General features: G+C 35.7%; 3 protein-coding genes and 1 long non-coding RNA gene across 5 annotated transcripts in view; 1 reads left to right on the top strand and 3 right to left on the bottom strand.

Annotated features, from left to right (window-relative positions):
- Window positions 1-829, top strand: part of LOC107833296 (uncharacterized) — a 25,897-nt gene extending 25,068 nt beyond the window's left edge. Inside the window, exon 3 of the long non-coding RNA XR_001659013.1 lies at window positions 757-829. This is a non-coding gene — a long non-coding RNA (uncharacterized LOC107833296). The remainder of the gene's footprint in view (window positions 1-756) is intronic.
- Window positions 41-3,837, bottom strand: LOC103153697 (asialoglycoprotein receptor 1-like). Its single transcript, XM_016662092.1, has 7 exons — window positions 3,428-3,837; window positions 2,886-2,945; window positions 2,259-2,330; window positions 1,283-1,396; window positions 630-935; window positions 356-519; window positions 41-195 (listed from the first exon to the last, which is right to left on the bottom strand). The coding sequence occupies exons 1-7, from the start codon at window positions 3,510-3,512 to the stop codon at window positions 79-81; spliced, it is 918 nt and encodes a 305-aa protein (XP_016517578.1). The 5' UTR covers window positions 3,513-3,837; the 3' UTR covers window positions 41-78.
- A 1,539-nt stretch (window positions 3,838-5,376) lies between these two features.
- LOC103153682 (C-type lectin domain family 4 member G-like) lies at window positions 5,377-7,997 on the bottom strand. Of its 2 annotated transcripts, none has more exons than XM_016662097.1 (7): window positions 7,909-7,997; window positions 7,549-7,617; window positions 7,332-7,418; window positions 6,632-6,865; window positions 6,375-6,538; window positions 6,151-6,263; window positions 5,377-6,075 (listed from the first exon to the last, which is right to left on the bottom strand). In XM_016662097.1, the coding sequence occupies exons 2-7, from the start codon at window positions 7,562-7,564 to the stop codon at window positions 5,949-5,951; spliced, it is 741 nt and encodes a 246-aa protein (XP_016517583.1). In that variant the 5' UTR covers window positions 7,565-7,617; window positions 7,909-7,997; the 3' UTR covers window positions 5,377-5,948. The 2 variants fall into 2 exon arrangements, with proteins under 2 accessions (XP_016517583.1, XP_007574756.1); XM_007574694.2 differs by lacking the exon at window positions 7,909-7,997 and adding an exon at window positions 7,809-7,902.
- Window positions 7,998-14,013: 6,016 nt separating this feature from the next.
- LOC103153683 (C-type lectin domain family 4 member G-like) lies at window positions 14,014-15,084 on the bottom strand. Its single transcript, XM_016662098.1, has 4 exons — window positions 14,731-15,084; window positions 14,474-14,637; window positions 14,243-14,361; window positions 14,014-14,168 (listed from the first exon to the last, which is right to left on the bottom strand). The coding sequence occupies exons 1-4, from the start codon at window positions 15,005-15,007 to the stop codon at window positions 14,039-14,041; spliced, it is 690 nt and encodes a 229-aa protein (XP_016517584.1). The 5' UTR covers window positions 15,008-15,084; the 3' UTR covers window positions 14,014-14,038.
- Between the last annotated feature and the right edge of the window lie 51 nt (window positions 15,085-15,135).

Genomic DNA, 15,135 nt, shown 5'->3' with positions numbered 1-15,135 from the left:
TCCATGGTCTAAGAAAAAACATCAGTTAGATCAAGGCTGATTCATTTGTTTTACACAAAGTTTAATAAATAATGTCTCTCACTGATTGGTCAGATCACTTCCATCAATCCATTTCCATTTCCCTCCTACAGCTCTGAGACCAATCCAGTATCCATTAATGCCACTTGAACCATTACTGATTGAATTGACATAATCCTGAGAATAATGGAAAATCAGACCAGTTTAAACTTTTCACGATTCTCTGTCTTTACATTCAGTGAAAATTAATTGAGCACTTAGAAATATTGCAAAATAAACTTGTTTTAGTCAGTGGACATTTCAATTAATTAAAGCTGGTCCATAGTTCTTCAATTACCTTTTCAGCCTGATTAGACACAACAGTCAGATCTGAATTCATTCTCCTGCAGTCTTCTCGTGCTTCTTCCCAGGTTCTCTGATTAGGGGGTTTATAGTCAACATATGCATAACAGCTGGACATGTGATCATTCCAGCCACTCTGGCAAGAAGTGCAACTTCTCCCTGAAATAAAAGTGTTCAAAAAAATAAATGTGACACCATAATGTTATTAGTTAGTTTTGAAAATAATATTGTAGTTCAACATAAACTGTTTGTCTAAGATCTCAACATACCATTATTTTTAGGACAGTATTGATCAATGCTCCACTGAGCTCGACTGACATTGAGCTCATTCCAGGTTTCTATTATTTCTGTGAGGTTTTTCCTTTGTTCCTTCAGCTCCTCATTAAGCGACTTCAGGTTGTGATTCTCTGCAGTCAGTACGGTGATGTTGTTTTTTAAGGCCATAGAAACCAAAGTCAGGTTGTCATTGTCTGAACTGAGTTTGTTGTTCAGGTCAGTCAGGATAAGATTCTCCTGCAGGAGAATCTTTTGGTTTGATTTCAGCTGGTTCAGTTCACTTGCAGCGCTCTCACGAACTGTTGCAAATACAAAGTAAAAATTGCTTCATTAAAAACAAAAAAAAAAACTGTTATTGCAATTTTAATTTCTTTAATTTTTTTGTATTATAAATTTGAATCTTTCTGTACCACTTTAGGTTAAACAAACTTTAGAAAAGTACAACAAAATATGCTGCTTCTAAAAATTATGTCTAACTGAAATAAGTACTCAATCTGTTAGCTGATTGAACTAAACAATGTACTGCAATTACATTTATGTATTTTTCTTTGTCAAAGAATGAACTCTGAAACATGTTAACAAATTGAGATTGTGAGATTCAAAAGAAATAAACAAATTTATGGCATTCTTATATTAATATACTCACAATAAACACAGACTCCAATGATGATCAGGACCAAAATGACACACAGAGTCCCAAAACAGCAGGCCAGCCGCTGATAAGAGTGATTTCTTTCTGCTGGCTTGTCTGATTTCATTCCTACAGAGATTAAAACAACAAGGACTGACCATAAAATTGTGCAAATTGGAATTATGAAAATGTATTTCCATAATGGAAACACGCCACTTTGGAAAAAAACAAACAAAAAAAACCCTCATGTTTTTCAATAAAAAGTTTTAGTGCTAGAATGAGATGATTTTTCAGCCTTATAGAAATTTGTGTATTTTGCAAAGCTGAAATTGAAACACTTTTATTGCATCATGACGGTTTGCATACAGCAATCTGCTTATTTGTAGGCACTGGCCAGCTTGGACAATGTGCAGCTGGGTCCAACAGAGTTCTCACACTATAGCATACATTCAAATGGCAAACCTTTGAGTTTCCCTCTTTTGTAAAACTGCAAACTACAATTTCATCAAAACACAGACAAGATTCATGAGCTGTGGATAAATCAACCCTGGAACTGAATACAAATACTGAAAATATAATGCAGGATATGCCAAGGTAGAAGAAGAAGAAAATGAATAACAGAGCCAAAAAAGGAAGTACTAACAAAGGCGAAGAGAATAACATTAAAATAAGAGAAACAATTCTTAACACAAAGGGCAAAATCAATTTATACATTATGTAACACAAAGGAATAGACTAAAATGGCTAGAACAATAAATAAATGATCAAAACAGAAACACAATATTCAAAAACTTAAAATCCCTAAATATACATGACCTGACTTCTATTACTGCTGCCTGGAAACTCAATGTATCAGGATGAGAAAAACTGTGAAGGGTAAAGCCTTAGCAACCCCATTTTCTTAACTTATAGAGATGTGTATATAAACTGCAAACTAGTTTGCTTTAAATGATAACTTCTATGACATTTTCTTTTTATTTTTTAAACTTACCAGTTGTGTCCAGAGTTTGGTAAACTCCATTCTGTGCTGCTATTTCAGCATATTCAGCATTATCCGGTTTAGCTGAAAAGATTGAAATATGAAGTTGTTTTACAACAACAACTTTAAAACCCAGCTATGATAAAACTTTAATATTTTTGTCTTTTGGTAAATAATATGCAGTTAAAAAATCAGAAATGTCAGCAATGATTGGATTATTTGTCTTGATATATCAGTGTACTAAGACGGAAAAAAATATCTAAATCACATTTTCAAGTACATGGATGAAAATTAGTTTTTCTTTAGATACAAATGAAAGTAGCTTTAGACAAATTATTGGCATTTGATTACTGCATGAGGATTTGAATTGACCTTCTGGAAAAAAATGAATCAGAATTCTTTCTTTTAGCATGAAGCACATTTTTTTTCCTCCCCTCCGAACATGTTTACAGTCAGACAGAAAACTTTTAGTCACAAAAACATTTGAAATCTTCCCAATTTTTAAGGATGAAAAATGTTCCCACGAGTTTATGAAGAGTAATTATTCTAGCAGCAAAAATCTATGTCTGTTATGTTTTTCTTTTTTTGTTTTATTTTTACATTTTACCTTTAAATATTTCATGCTTTATTTTTACTTACACTGAGCTGGTTCTTTTTTCTTCTCCACATTTTCGTACTCTCTGTCATTCTCATATTTAGCTGGAGGGTTAGAAGATCAGTGAGCTTTACACAACTTAGTGATTAAAAAACACATTACTTATAATTATAGTGAAATATGGTAATGTCTTTTAATAAGACAACCTATCACCATATTCGCTTTAACACATTTTTAGAAAATTAGCCATCAGACTGCATTCTGACTGCTCTCATTCAAAATACCTTTACTAAACGTTCTAAACCAAAAAATGCTGTCAGTCTCTTTCTGCAAACATCTTTTATCTTCCGAAATCAAACACAGGTAATAGAATGATGGGTTGTTCATTTAGCCATGATTATAAAAAATCTATGTAACAGTTAATTTAAAACTTCCCACAAATGATGATAAAAGGTTGGTAGCACAAAACAAATGTAGAAGATGTGCAAAAATAGCTTCTTTGCTTGGAAAGGTTTCTGACATCAATTAACACAGTAGAGATGCAGAGTGAGTTACTTTGAATAATATATTTAGAAGATGAGCTTACCTTCTGATTTGGGCCGTTTGCTGCTTTTGATAACTACGGGACCAGCTCCTTTCTCTGCCATCTCTGCAGGTTGGATCTGACTCATAGAGCAGATCACCCCTTGAAGAGAGATTTATGAAAAAGTTTAGGTGTTTTTTATTGCTCTTGATTTGCAGATGTCAGCTTTGCTGAAGTCTGCATACTTCCAGGGGAAGTATGCAGAGTTCCAGGGGAGAAAAGCTGTTTTCTGCAAAAGTAAAATTTTAAATGATACAGTTTTAATCGTTTTATATTTGTCTTGATATATTTTTGTGTTTTTTTTTTAATTCTTCCTGTAAAAAGTTATAATAATCAAAACAATGCATGAGGAATGTGATGAGTAGAAACAACAAAAATAAAATAAGATGAAAGTTATATTCTTAGACTTACGATGTCAAAAATGTTATTTCAGGAGCGAAATGATCACACAGATTTTATTTTCTGGGCATAGAGAATAATTTCATGAATGTTCAGTAAATATCTCATGTTGGCTTAGTTTGAGGGACAGACATTATCTGTTCGTTTTAAAATTAAGATAATTGTGTGAAAATGTAAGTAAAATAATTTGACCAGACATTAGTTCTATTCAGAACAACAATGTTAAAACATTAAAACATGTTAAATGTATCAAAACATTTAACATGAGACACCACTGAACATTTACAAAAAAATCTATCTATTTCATGGCCCAGTCATTTTTGAAAGAAGGATGCAGTACCTGCTGGACAAAAATCCTCTAATGTAAGAAATGACCTTCAGAAAACCGGAATCACATCTGTCCTCAGCCTCTTTTTAATTAATCTGAATATCTAATTTATTAGGCCCAGGAACAAACTGGAGAATACCATAACATGTGTTAAATAAATACATTTTGAGAGCTTCAAATGCAGAGAGAGACACTTTATATATGCCAGTACCTTTAGGCTGAAGGTTGAATAAAGGTGGGATGCGTTCACAAAATGACCTTTCAGCTTAAATTATTATAACTACTATAAATAAAGTAGATTTTAATATTAATTTTAAGACATTTATATTAAAATCAATGATAAACTATTAATTTTATTTGAAGGTTTTCCATGTAATCTGAATCCTTCATGTTTAAACAGATAAAGCCTTCTTCCCCTCCGTTCTCTTCGGTGCAGCTCACTGATGTCCATTCAGGGCTTTAAGAGAAGTTACACATTTACCATCAGTCGCAGGCTGCTGCTGTTTCCAGGCTCTAAGAACAAACATCAAATCAAGATTTGTTTTATACACAGTATAAAAGATAATGTGTCTCATTGATTGGTCAGATGACTTCCATAGATCCATTTCCATTTCCCTTCAACAGCTCTGACACCAATCCAGTATCCATTAATGTTCTTATTAACCCAAATTTTTCCTTCAAGAGATATTTGTGGAGAATAAAATTAAAAGCTCTCCACAGCTTTCAATCTTGTCATTTTTGCAGGAGGTGGTTAATCATCTAAAACCAACAAGTTCTCCAGATAATGCAATTTATCTCACTGCAGGTCCTTCAGTTCTTGGTCTTGTTAACAGCAGTCTATCTTCAGACCTGAAACTCTGAGACTTGCAGTTGTCTCAAATCAAGAAACCTGTACCACAAATTGCATTAGAGGACATTTTACTGTAAGGTGAGTGGAGCAGGAGTGAGAAACTGGTTTTGTTAAATAAACACATTAAAAACAAATTATGTCTGTGACTATTAGACAAAAAGCAAAGATATACATTTTCATTTTCTGCAGCAACATAAACCCAGCAAATTCTCAGTTTCTGTTAATCTGAGAATTTGTTGGGTTGGGTTTTAGTTTTACTTCAGTTTTATTTGGCGCATTACACTTTGGTTTGCTTTGCTTCATTTGACAATCAGGAATTGTTCTTATGAAATAATAGGAATATAAATACCAAACTGTGGAATTAAAATGCCACTGTTTATCTGATTTGTACAGTTTGTCTTCGTTTTATTCACAATAATAATTAAAAAAACAAGCACATACATCGTAAAGACACATCACTTCAACATTTAAAAATATCTAATTATTTTATTACCCCAGTCTTTTTTAAAATGTACTGCAGCACCCCCTGCTGGTCAAAAATCATTAACCCTGAAGCAATTGTCTACGGAAACAGGAAGTACATCAGCCCTCAGTTTCTTTTAATGAATCTGAATATATCATGTGAAATTGACACAAACAGTAGAAAAGTCTTTTAAAGTTGTACAATAAAAAATATTTTATGCCACTTAAAGATACTTACTATTTCTAAATTCTGGTGTTGTGTTCAGAGTATTGATTATTTTCAGTGAAGGTGGGATTTGATTTGTGGTTATACAAAGCAAATTTACAGCTTTAATTATTTCAGTTAATGCACAAATTATTATAATTATATAATTTTTATTGCTATGGTTAATAAACTATAGTTTATCTTTTGTGAGAAAATATAAGTGAAACTTAAATTTACATTTAGATTTTTCTATAACCTCTTTTAGTCTGAATATTTCATTTTAAACAGATAAAGCCTTCTTCTCACAGAACCACGCGTTCTTGTCAGTACAGCTCACTGATTTCCATTCTCGGTTCTGGAGAGAAGTTACACATCGACCATCAGTTGCAGGCTGCTGTATCCAGGCTCTAAGGAAAAACATCAGTTAGATCAAGCTGATAGATTTATTTTATACTTAGGTTAAAAGATAATGTGTCTCTCACTGATTGGTCAGATCACTTCCATCGATCCATTTCCATCTCCCTCCTTCAGCTCTGAGACCAATCCAGTATCCTTTAATGTTCTTATCAACCCAACTGTTGCCTTTAAGAAATGTCTGTGAACAATAAGATAAAATTATTACATATTTATTTCACATAAATGACCAACAGTTTGTGTTAAACATGTATTTGTAATATATACAATAAGTTTCCAGCTCTGTCTTTACCTTTTCTTCTTCATTACCAACAACAGTCAGATCTGAACTCTTTCCTCTGCAGTTTTCTCGTGCTTCTTCCCAGGTTTTCTGATTCTTAGGTTCAACATTATTAACTGCATAGCAGCTGGACTGAGAGTGAAGCCAACCTTTCTGACAAGAAACACACTGTCTGTCTGAAACAACAGAGATCAATGAGTAAACATTTGGTCTGGCCAATATAAATATTATCAGAGCTAATCTTTTACCACAAAGAGATCTGAACATACTTTTGTCTTTGGGACAGTATTGATCAATGATCCACTGAGCTTGACTGACGTTCTGCTCATTCCAGGTTTTCTTCATGCTTTCTATTTGCTCGGTGAGGTTTTTCTTCTCTGTCTGCAGCTCCTGGTTTATCTTTTTAACCTGATCAAGTTCTGTTGTCAGGTTTTGAATTTTCTCTATCAAAGCTGCTTCCTTGGTCTTCAGCTGATTCAGCTCAAAGTCAACACTAATGTGAACTGAGACAATGATAAGAAAAACATTAATATTGATGATGTGCTTCATTATTATTCATTACATTTTTTTGCACTTGTTGATCTAATAAGCCTTGAGCTGCTCTCATACTTTTCAACTGTAAGAGGAGTAAAACCATCTGTAGTAAATTATTTAATATTCTGACAAGTGTTTACAAACTGCAGCTCAAATTAAAATCTGAAAAATATATGAACTCATTTTGCATGTCATAAGCAAAGCTCTGCATCCGAATTCTACAAAACAAATCACAAATAAAAATCTAATGTTATATTACTCAGAGTCCAGAAAATTAACAGCATCACAGTAAAAATTTCATCTGACGAGTGTTTAAAAGGAGGTTTGTTGAAATGAATATTATCTGAGAGCTTTGGTCAAATGTAATCTAAGTAACAAGAAGCTGATAATTAAACAAGTTTAAATGTTTGATGTGACCTTTTGAAAGAAACTCACGGTGGATATGAAGTGGGATAACTACCAACAGAATCATCCAATAAGCTGCTAGTTGGAAAAGCTGAGAGATTGAAGAAAACGTGTGACCTGATGGAAAGAATTTAAGTGTAGTTTTAGTATCTGGACAAAATTCAACAGCAACTCTGAATGTATTTTCTAAGTTTATAAAAAGTTTTTTTTATAATTATTATTGTTTTTCAAGTTTAAAATGTTATACCTGGAGCAGCTCTCATCTTTTCTTCAGCACCAGCGATCTCATTAACATAGTCAGCTTCTTCAATTTCCTCTGAAATTAACAAAAAACCAAAACAAATGTTTCTACTAACTTCAGGTTATCTTCAACAGAGAAGAAACTAGTTATTTTCACTTTCATTATTCTGGCTTTAACTCAACTTATTCTTTTGTTGGCTGTTTAAATAAAATACATAACTGTTATACTAGCTGCAGATAAAGAAGCATTCGGGTTATCATACGTACCATCCAGACTTTGTGCTTTTCTGTTCATCTTGTAAAAGTCTTAACACCACATAAAGGCTGAAGGGAAACTGGTATTGAGAACAACATGTTGACTTCATACCTCTATCAATGCTCTTTAGTTCTGCTTTTATGGTGTGTTGAAATTCTTTGGTGTCAAACTGGCGTCATCGGAACATGATCTGCAGCTCTCACTGGAGCGGTTCGCGGTCGAGTGCGAAGCAGCCGGGATGAGGCTCAGTGCCTTCAAATCCGAGGCCATGGTCTTGAGCCGGAAAAGGGTAGAGTGCCTTCTCCGGGTCAGGGGGGTTGTCCTGCCTCAAGTGGAGGAGTTTAAGTATCTGGGGATCTTGATCACGAATGAGGGAAGAAGGGAGCGGGAGATCGACAGGCGGATTGGGGCAGCGTCTGCCATGAAGCGGCGCTGTACCGGTCCGTCATGGTGAAGAGAGAGCTGAGTCAAAAAGCGAAGCTCTCGATTTACCGGTCGATCTACTTTCCCACCCTCATCTATGGTCATGAGCTTTGGGTCATGACCGAAAGAACGAGGTCCCAGATACAAGCGGCCGAAATGGGTTTCCTCCGCAGGGTGGCTGGGCTCTCCCTTAGAGATAGGGTGAGAAGCTCGGTCATCCGGGAGGGACTCAGAGTAGAGCCGCTGCTCCAACACGTCGAGAGGAGCCAGTTGAGGTGGCTCGGGCATCTGGTCAGGAAGCCTCCTGGATGCCTCCCTGGTGAAGTGTTCCGGACACGTCCCACCGGGAGGAGGCCTCAGGGAAGACCCAGGACATGCTGGAGGGACTATATCTCTCGGCTGGCCTGGGAACGCCTTGGGGTTCCTGGAGGAGCTGGAAGAAGTGGCTGGAGAAAGGGAAGTCTGGGCCTCCCTTCTGAAGCTGCTGCCCCCGCGACCCGACCTCGGATAAGCGGAAGAAAATGGATGGATGGATGGATGGATGGATGGATGGATGGATGGATGGATGGATGGATGGATGGATGGATGGAGGGTCCAAAATGCTGTCATTGAACTGCAGTTCAATGTTTCTATCCTAAATAAATCATATCCTGTTCAAACAATATAAAGAAACAAACAAGTTAAACTAAAAGTGGGACACTAGATGATATCCAACTCATGATATGGGTTCTGTATGGACCCTGAAGAATACGGTGCATATGGTTTTTAAAAGTCTTTATAAACCAGGAAGTTAAGTTCTGCTATGAATATCTGATAGCATTAGATGTGAGCAGCAGCTCACCTTTTAGATTGGCAGGACATATATTCTATAATTTTCTAATTTCTTGATTATACTTTTAAAAGTATTTTAACCTACAACCTCATTTTCCTCAAATTTCTACATGCTATGACCATGAATTACAAAATGAGAAAGGTCTTCAACAAAGGTTTTGATAACAAGTACAGCTTTGAGTATTTTCCTCTCAAGCTCAGTCACGTTAGATGAGCAGCTTTGGTAGGCGGATATTTTAAGGTTTTTCCAGAGAAGGTCAGTTGGCTTTAAGTCTGACTTTGAGTCTGCCGCTACAGAACATTCATCAAGGTTTTCTCATTTAACCTAACTGCTGTCAGCTCAGCCTCTAATTGCCCAGTTCAAGCATCAGAAAATTAGTCTCATGGCATGGTGCTGCCATCACCATTCTTCTCAGTAAGAATGGTTGTGGTCAGTAGATGAGCAGTACCTGTTTTTTTCCCCACTATTACTCTTTGATATTTCTATTTTGATATACCAAGACCAAAGTATTTTATTGCTCTTGGACGATCAATCTTTAAGGTACTTTCTGTTGAGACTTTACATCAAAAATAAAATAAGCTTAAGTAAAGAGCGTGAGATATTAAATAATACGCAACCAATAACTTGAGTTCTGAATGGACTGAGTAGAAACACAGAAGGCTTATTTAAGGATCAGGAAGTAGCATGGCTACGTGTGAATAATGTGTCTTTGCTTTGAACTTCTGGTTGTTAAGTGTTAAGAAAATGGAGTTGTTTTTATTCTGTTCTCTAGTAAGAATTTGTATCCAGGGAGTATTCACAGCACTTCACATTTTCCTTATTTTGCCTTGTTATAGCTTTCTTTCAAAATTAATTAAAATGATTTTTTAGCCAAATTTTTACACACAGCACTTATTAATGCTAAATTAAAAGGATTTGTTTGAAATATTTGCTTGGTAAAAATGATTATGAGACTTTGAGTATTAGTTTGGCCCTGAGAGTGACACAGATAACCTCTCTAATGATAAGCAGGCAGTGTCTGTCAACATACTGTCAAAGAAATTCTAGTTCAGCACTGTCATGGATGCAAGATGTAATCCACTGGCAGCAATAACCACCGACTTATAGTAAACTGAAATCCTCCAACAGCGTTTTGCACTTATTCTAGCCACAAACTCAAACCTGCTGCAGCAGAAGAGCTAACAGTCACATTTAAAACCACAGAACTGGTGCACAGTTTGAAATTGTGGACATTTCAGTAGAACATGAACTCAGTAGACAGACAACAGGAGCGCTGAGCTCTATAGTTTTGGTGCAACACTCTTCAAAATGTGAATGACTCTGAGAAACAGTACTGACAGCATCAGCACACTTTTCAGTCTTTACCTCATGGGTTAAGAAGTTTTGTAGAACTATTACACACTTCAGGCACTCTGCCAGAAAACACACAACTAAAACAGACCCTGAAAACGTCAGTGTTTTCAATCAGTGTTGCAATCAGATTACACAAGTATTAACTTAACCACAAGCTGTAACTTCAACAAGTGTCTCATTTGCAAAATTTAAGTGCCTCACGCAGGACAGCCATCTTGTCTTTTTTTTTTTTATTTTAAGATTTGTGAGAGATACAGTAACATGCACAAATACAAAAAATACGTCTATTGGCCACGCATGCACAAAGTCAAACTGATCACAGTTTGCAAACCAGAAACCACTTGATGTATGTAATTTCTGATTACATGCATATACATACTCATAAACAGACACAGTTTCATGTCCATGCATGTACAGATGTTGCGTCTCTATGATCCAAGTGGTCGGTACAGAAAAGGAAAGGACAGGGAACTTCTTGGTTGAGGGCTCAGTTCGCATACAAAAACCCAGAGTTGGAAAGGTTGGTGTGTGTGTGTCAGTGCTGGAACATGTTGCAATGACTGAAGGATCGAATGCAGGGGTGCCCAAAGTGGGTCCTCGAGGGCCAGCATCCTGCATGTTTTAGTTATCTCCCTGGTTTAATGCACCTGGATCAAATGACGGCTCATTAGAAGGTCTAAGAAGAACAATTGACATGCTGAAAAGGTTGTTACTACCACCAGGGAGAGAACTAAAACGTGCAGGATGTCGGCCCTCGAGGACCCACTTTGGGCACCCCTGATCTACAGTATCGTAAGCTGGAAGCATAAACACAAAAGGAACTGCACGTTTTGCAGAACACAATATATCAGGGCTGGTCTGTGTAATGAAGAGAGCTTTATTACTGGGACTGTTTTTACTTAAGTCACTGTATAGCACTTGAGAAGCACTTTTTGCACTTTATTAACAAGCACTTTATTTAGCACTGTGCTTTAAGCAGAGATTTGCACATAACAATTTGCACATGAGAAGTTTTAATAGTATAATAGTATTTATTGAGTATTTTTAGTGATTAGCATGTAGCCTTTTGTTCTGGGCTCTGCACAGCTGCTCCTCATTGACAAGTGAGCTGGTTGCCTGTGGAGGGAGGATAATTGTTACTCAGAGCAATGAGCTACTGGTGGGTAAAACTGAGCAAATGTTTGTGCATAATCTGTTAGGTGTGGAGTGCTGGTATTGAGTGACTCACCTGTCTTTTCTGTGTCCTCTGCAGGGTGTTTGGACAAATACTACCCCAGGGGTCCAGACACCATTTATGGGTTCCAGGAGAGGCCATTGAAAAGTGTGTGGGGGAAACATACTTTAGCGCAAAACAGCCAAACAACATAATTAACTATTAACACAATTTTATTTCTCTACACCATCATCTACATTTGGATCTACATACACATTTTGTGTTGATTTTACATCGAATCAAAGTAAAAAAAAAATCTAAATTTACTCATGTAAATTTCAAATATTCATCTTTTTTAAAGCAATTTACTATGTGAAGTTATGTGAAGACCATTAGAAGAGAGTTCTATAGATGTGCACAACTGACACAATGATTTTATGAGTGAACAATTAGTTTTAACAATTTCAGTTCTGTCCTGAAAAATGCAACTGAGAAAAAATGTAATATACGCCTACATTTAATAATATGGCAATGCATTTGAGAAAATGTTATCAGTCTTTTTCTGAATTACTTAAAATTATGGACATGGTGTTCCGAAATGACTCTGGCGCCAAACATTATTTGGCCAGACCAGAGTGAGGGACAGTCCCAGCCTGGCCTGATGAAAATTTTATGACTCCAACTTTGTTCAAGGACTCCTCAAAAAATGCATCAAAGAATCAAAGTAAAATGCCAGATGTGTTTTGATGAACTTGTTGGGTTCCAGGTTGTGGGGATTAGTTTGGTTTCCTTTTCAGTTCTTCGCTGCTCCACCAGAGGGAGCCATTGGATCACTCTGCTGGGGAGGGCGTGCCTGCAGGCTCTCAACTATCCACACCTATTTAATCAACATAAATAGAAGTACTTCATACTCCTTGTCTCTGTGTGATTTAACCATCCTAGTTTGAGTTATTGTAGTTGAGGGTAACGTCTTAAACACTATTCTACAATAAAACAAATTCACAATTTCAATTAATCAATAATAGAAATTTTCTTATTTACAAAACAAACATACCTTGTGCCTCTATCAAGGGGCCGCTGATAACAGGATACTATCAAAAACTTTGTTGCAACTTGTCTTCCGTTCTTTCTGTTGTTAAGCTGCTGTTCTATGACATATATACAGCAGAAGCTCTCATCAAAATAAAAGCATAAAATCAAAAACCGGAAGTGAACCACATATTATCCAAAATAAAACTAAATAAATACAACAAATAAGGAGCTTAATTTGGGGTTATTTACAATCCAGCTCTTGATATTGGTTCTAAATAGACCCTGAATAGACATACAAGTCTTCTTTAAAATCCCAGGGGTTGATAATTTCTGCTTCTAACATCTGGTAATATGAGGTGTGACTTACATAGAGCTGCAATTAAACTGTATAGAATATTCAACCAGGCCTGGAATTGTGATGTTTGATGAGTCAGTTTTGTCTTGAAAAATAATTACTTCAGTCTGAGTTTCTGAGCAGTCAGGGACAGGTCAAATGTCTCTGATCATTTAGCATTTAATGCTTCTTGTCTTTGTGTGCTTTATATCATCCAGGTAACAGATCACAGATCCATTTTCTGACAAAAATGCAAACTGACATTTTGACAGAAAATTAGAAGTTCTGAAAATGTGTGAATTCCACCCTAAAAGAAGAAAATCACATTTAAAAAACACAATCTTCAATTTTAAGATGATTGGTAGATGTTTTTGAAATTTCACTTAGTATTTACATTAAAATGTGTAATAAGAACAAACCATTGTGACATTGACAGTAGGCTAGCCCTGGGAAGAAAAATAATAATAATAAAAAAACTATTTAAGTAGCATTTTTTTTATCCAAATTCTAAAGAATAATAATAAGAATAACTCGGAAGCATTTTCTTTATCAAGAGCAAAATATAAAAAATATAACTTAAGGTCTAAGTTCAACCTCTGATGTAAAAATAACATCATAGATTTGAGTGTGGAGGAATTAATTAGGGAACTGATCATGTTGTTTACTCTTGATTAGAGGTTCAAAATCTGAAGTTTCAGGAAAAACTGAAAATGAGCTAATATAAACACAATAATTTATTGTATAAGAGAAAGCCATATTGATCATAGACAATGTTTCATGTATCATATCTGTTTACATGAAAGTGAACATAATAATAATTATTCTCTTTACAGCCCAGGAACAATATCAGGCCTGGTGGAGCTTTAGTGAGCAGGTTACAAGAAAACATGAAGCAGGGACCTAAAATACTAACATAAGTTCAAAAAGGTGGCTCCATCAACTCTGTAATTTAAGATCTTACACTATAAAAATAACTACAGGCCAACATTATATTACATTTGCTTTTATTCATATTATAATTAATAATACATCTATAGCTTTCAGAAAGAAAATGTGAATTACATTTTAATGTAATTTTTTTCAAGGTTTTCCAAATAATCTTAACATTTCATGTTTAAACAGATAAAGCCTTCTTCTCACAGATCCAGCCGTTCTTGTCAGTACACCTCACTGATTTCCATTCTCGGTTCTGGAGAGAAGTTACACATTGACCATCAGTGGCTTTCTGCTGCTTTATCCAGACTCTAAGGAAAAACATCAGTTAGATCAGGGATGATAGATTTATTTTACTTGAAGCTTAAGAAATAATGTGTCTCACTGATTGGTCAGATCACTTCCATCCATCCATTTCCATTTCCCTCCTTCAGCTCTGAGACCAATCCAGAATCCTTTCATGTTACCCTCCTCATCCTTCCAGCTATTGCTATCAACAAACACCTGTGGAGAATGAGATAAAAAAGATTATGCATGTCCTTCATTTCCATAACCAGCAGTTTGAGTTGAAAATATATGTGTAATTCATATAAACAGTTTCCACCTCTGTCTTTACCTTTTCTTCTTCACTACCAACAACAGTCAGATCTGAACTCTTTCCACTGCAGTTTTCTCGTGCTTCTTCCCAGGTTTTCTGATTCCAACGTTCAGCATTATGAACTACATAGCAGCTGGACTGAGAGTGAATCCAGCCGTTCTGACAAGAACGACAATTTCTCACTGAAACAACAGAGATCAGCTAATAAATATTTGAACTAGCCAGTATAATTATAATTAAGGCTAATCTTTTATCATAAGTAAATCTGAACATACCTTGCTCTACTTTGGGACAGTATTCATCAATGATCTGCAGAGCTTGACTGAGTTTCTGCTCCTTACAAGTTTTTATTTCTTCTGTGAGGGTTTTCATTTCTGTCTGCAAGTCGTGGTTTATCTCTTTAACCTGACTATTTTCTGCCATCAGGTTGTTTTGTTGTTGTGTCAGGTTTTGAACCTGGATGTCAAATTCTAAACTTTTGTTTTTGCAGCTTGTGAAGTTGAGAGTCAGGGCATTGAAATCAGAGTAGAGTTTGTTTTTGAGGTTTGTCATGTTGTAAATTTCATCTAGCAGGAAAGTTTGGTTGTCTTTTAGTTGTTGCAGCTCAGGTTTATCACTCTTGTCAAGAGATACAATTGCAAAATGTCAACATGTTACAAATAGTGATAATATTGAATAAA

This window comes from Poecilia formosa, unplaced genomic scaffold (assembly GCF_000485575.1).
Source record: "Poecilia formosa unplaced genomic scaffold, Poecilia_formosa-5.1.2 Scaffold359, whole genome shotgun sequence".
Lineage (NCBI taxonomy): Eukaryota > Metazoa > Chordata > Actinopteri > Cyprinodontiformes > Poeciliidae > Poecilia > Poecilia formosa.
The sequence above is the reverse complement of the archived record's forward strand: the minus strand, read 5'-3'. Positions and strand labels throughout refer to the sequence as shown.

Bases quoted from the DNA above. Each gene is read 5' to 3' on its own strand.
- LOC103153697 (XM_016662092.1), bottom strand. From the start codon at position 3,512: ATGAGTCAGATCCAACCTGCAGAGATGGCAGAGAAAGGAGCTGGTCCC. The intron at 936-1,282 runs GTGAGTATATTA...TATTTGCAACAG, and splicing joins CATTGGAGTCTGTGTTTATT to TTCGTGAGAGCGCTGCAAGT. The intron at 520-629 runs GTATGTTGAGAT...CTTTTATTTCAG, and splicing joins ATACTGTCCTAAAAATAATG to GGAGAAGTTGCACTTCTTGC.
- LOC103153683 (XM_016662098.1), bottom strand. From the start codon at position 15,007: ATGACAAACCTCAAAAACAAACTCTACTCTGATTTCAATGCCCTGACT. The intron at 14,638-14,730 runs GTATGTTCAGAT...CTGTTGTTTCAG, and splicing joins CTGTCCCAAAGTAGAGCAAG to TGAGAAATTGTCGTTCTTGT. The intron at 14,169-14,242 runs GTGAGACACATT...GTTTTTCCTTAG, and splicing joins GGAAGTGATCTGACCAATCA to AGTCTGGATAAAGCAGCAGA.
- LOC103153682 (XM_007574694.2), bottom strand. From the start codon at position 7,836: ATGAACAGAAAAGCACAAAGTCTGGATG. The intron at 6,866-7,331 runs GTGAGTTTCTTT...TCATTGTCTCAG, and splicing joins TATCCCACTTCATATCCACC to TTCACATTAGTGTTGACTTT. The intron at 6,539-6,631 runs GTATGTTCAGAT...CTGTTGTTTCAG, and splicing joins ATACTGTCCCAAAGACAAAA to ACAGACAGTGTGTTTCTTGT.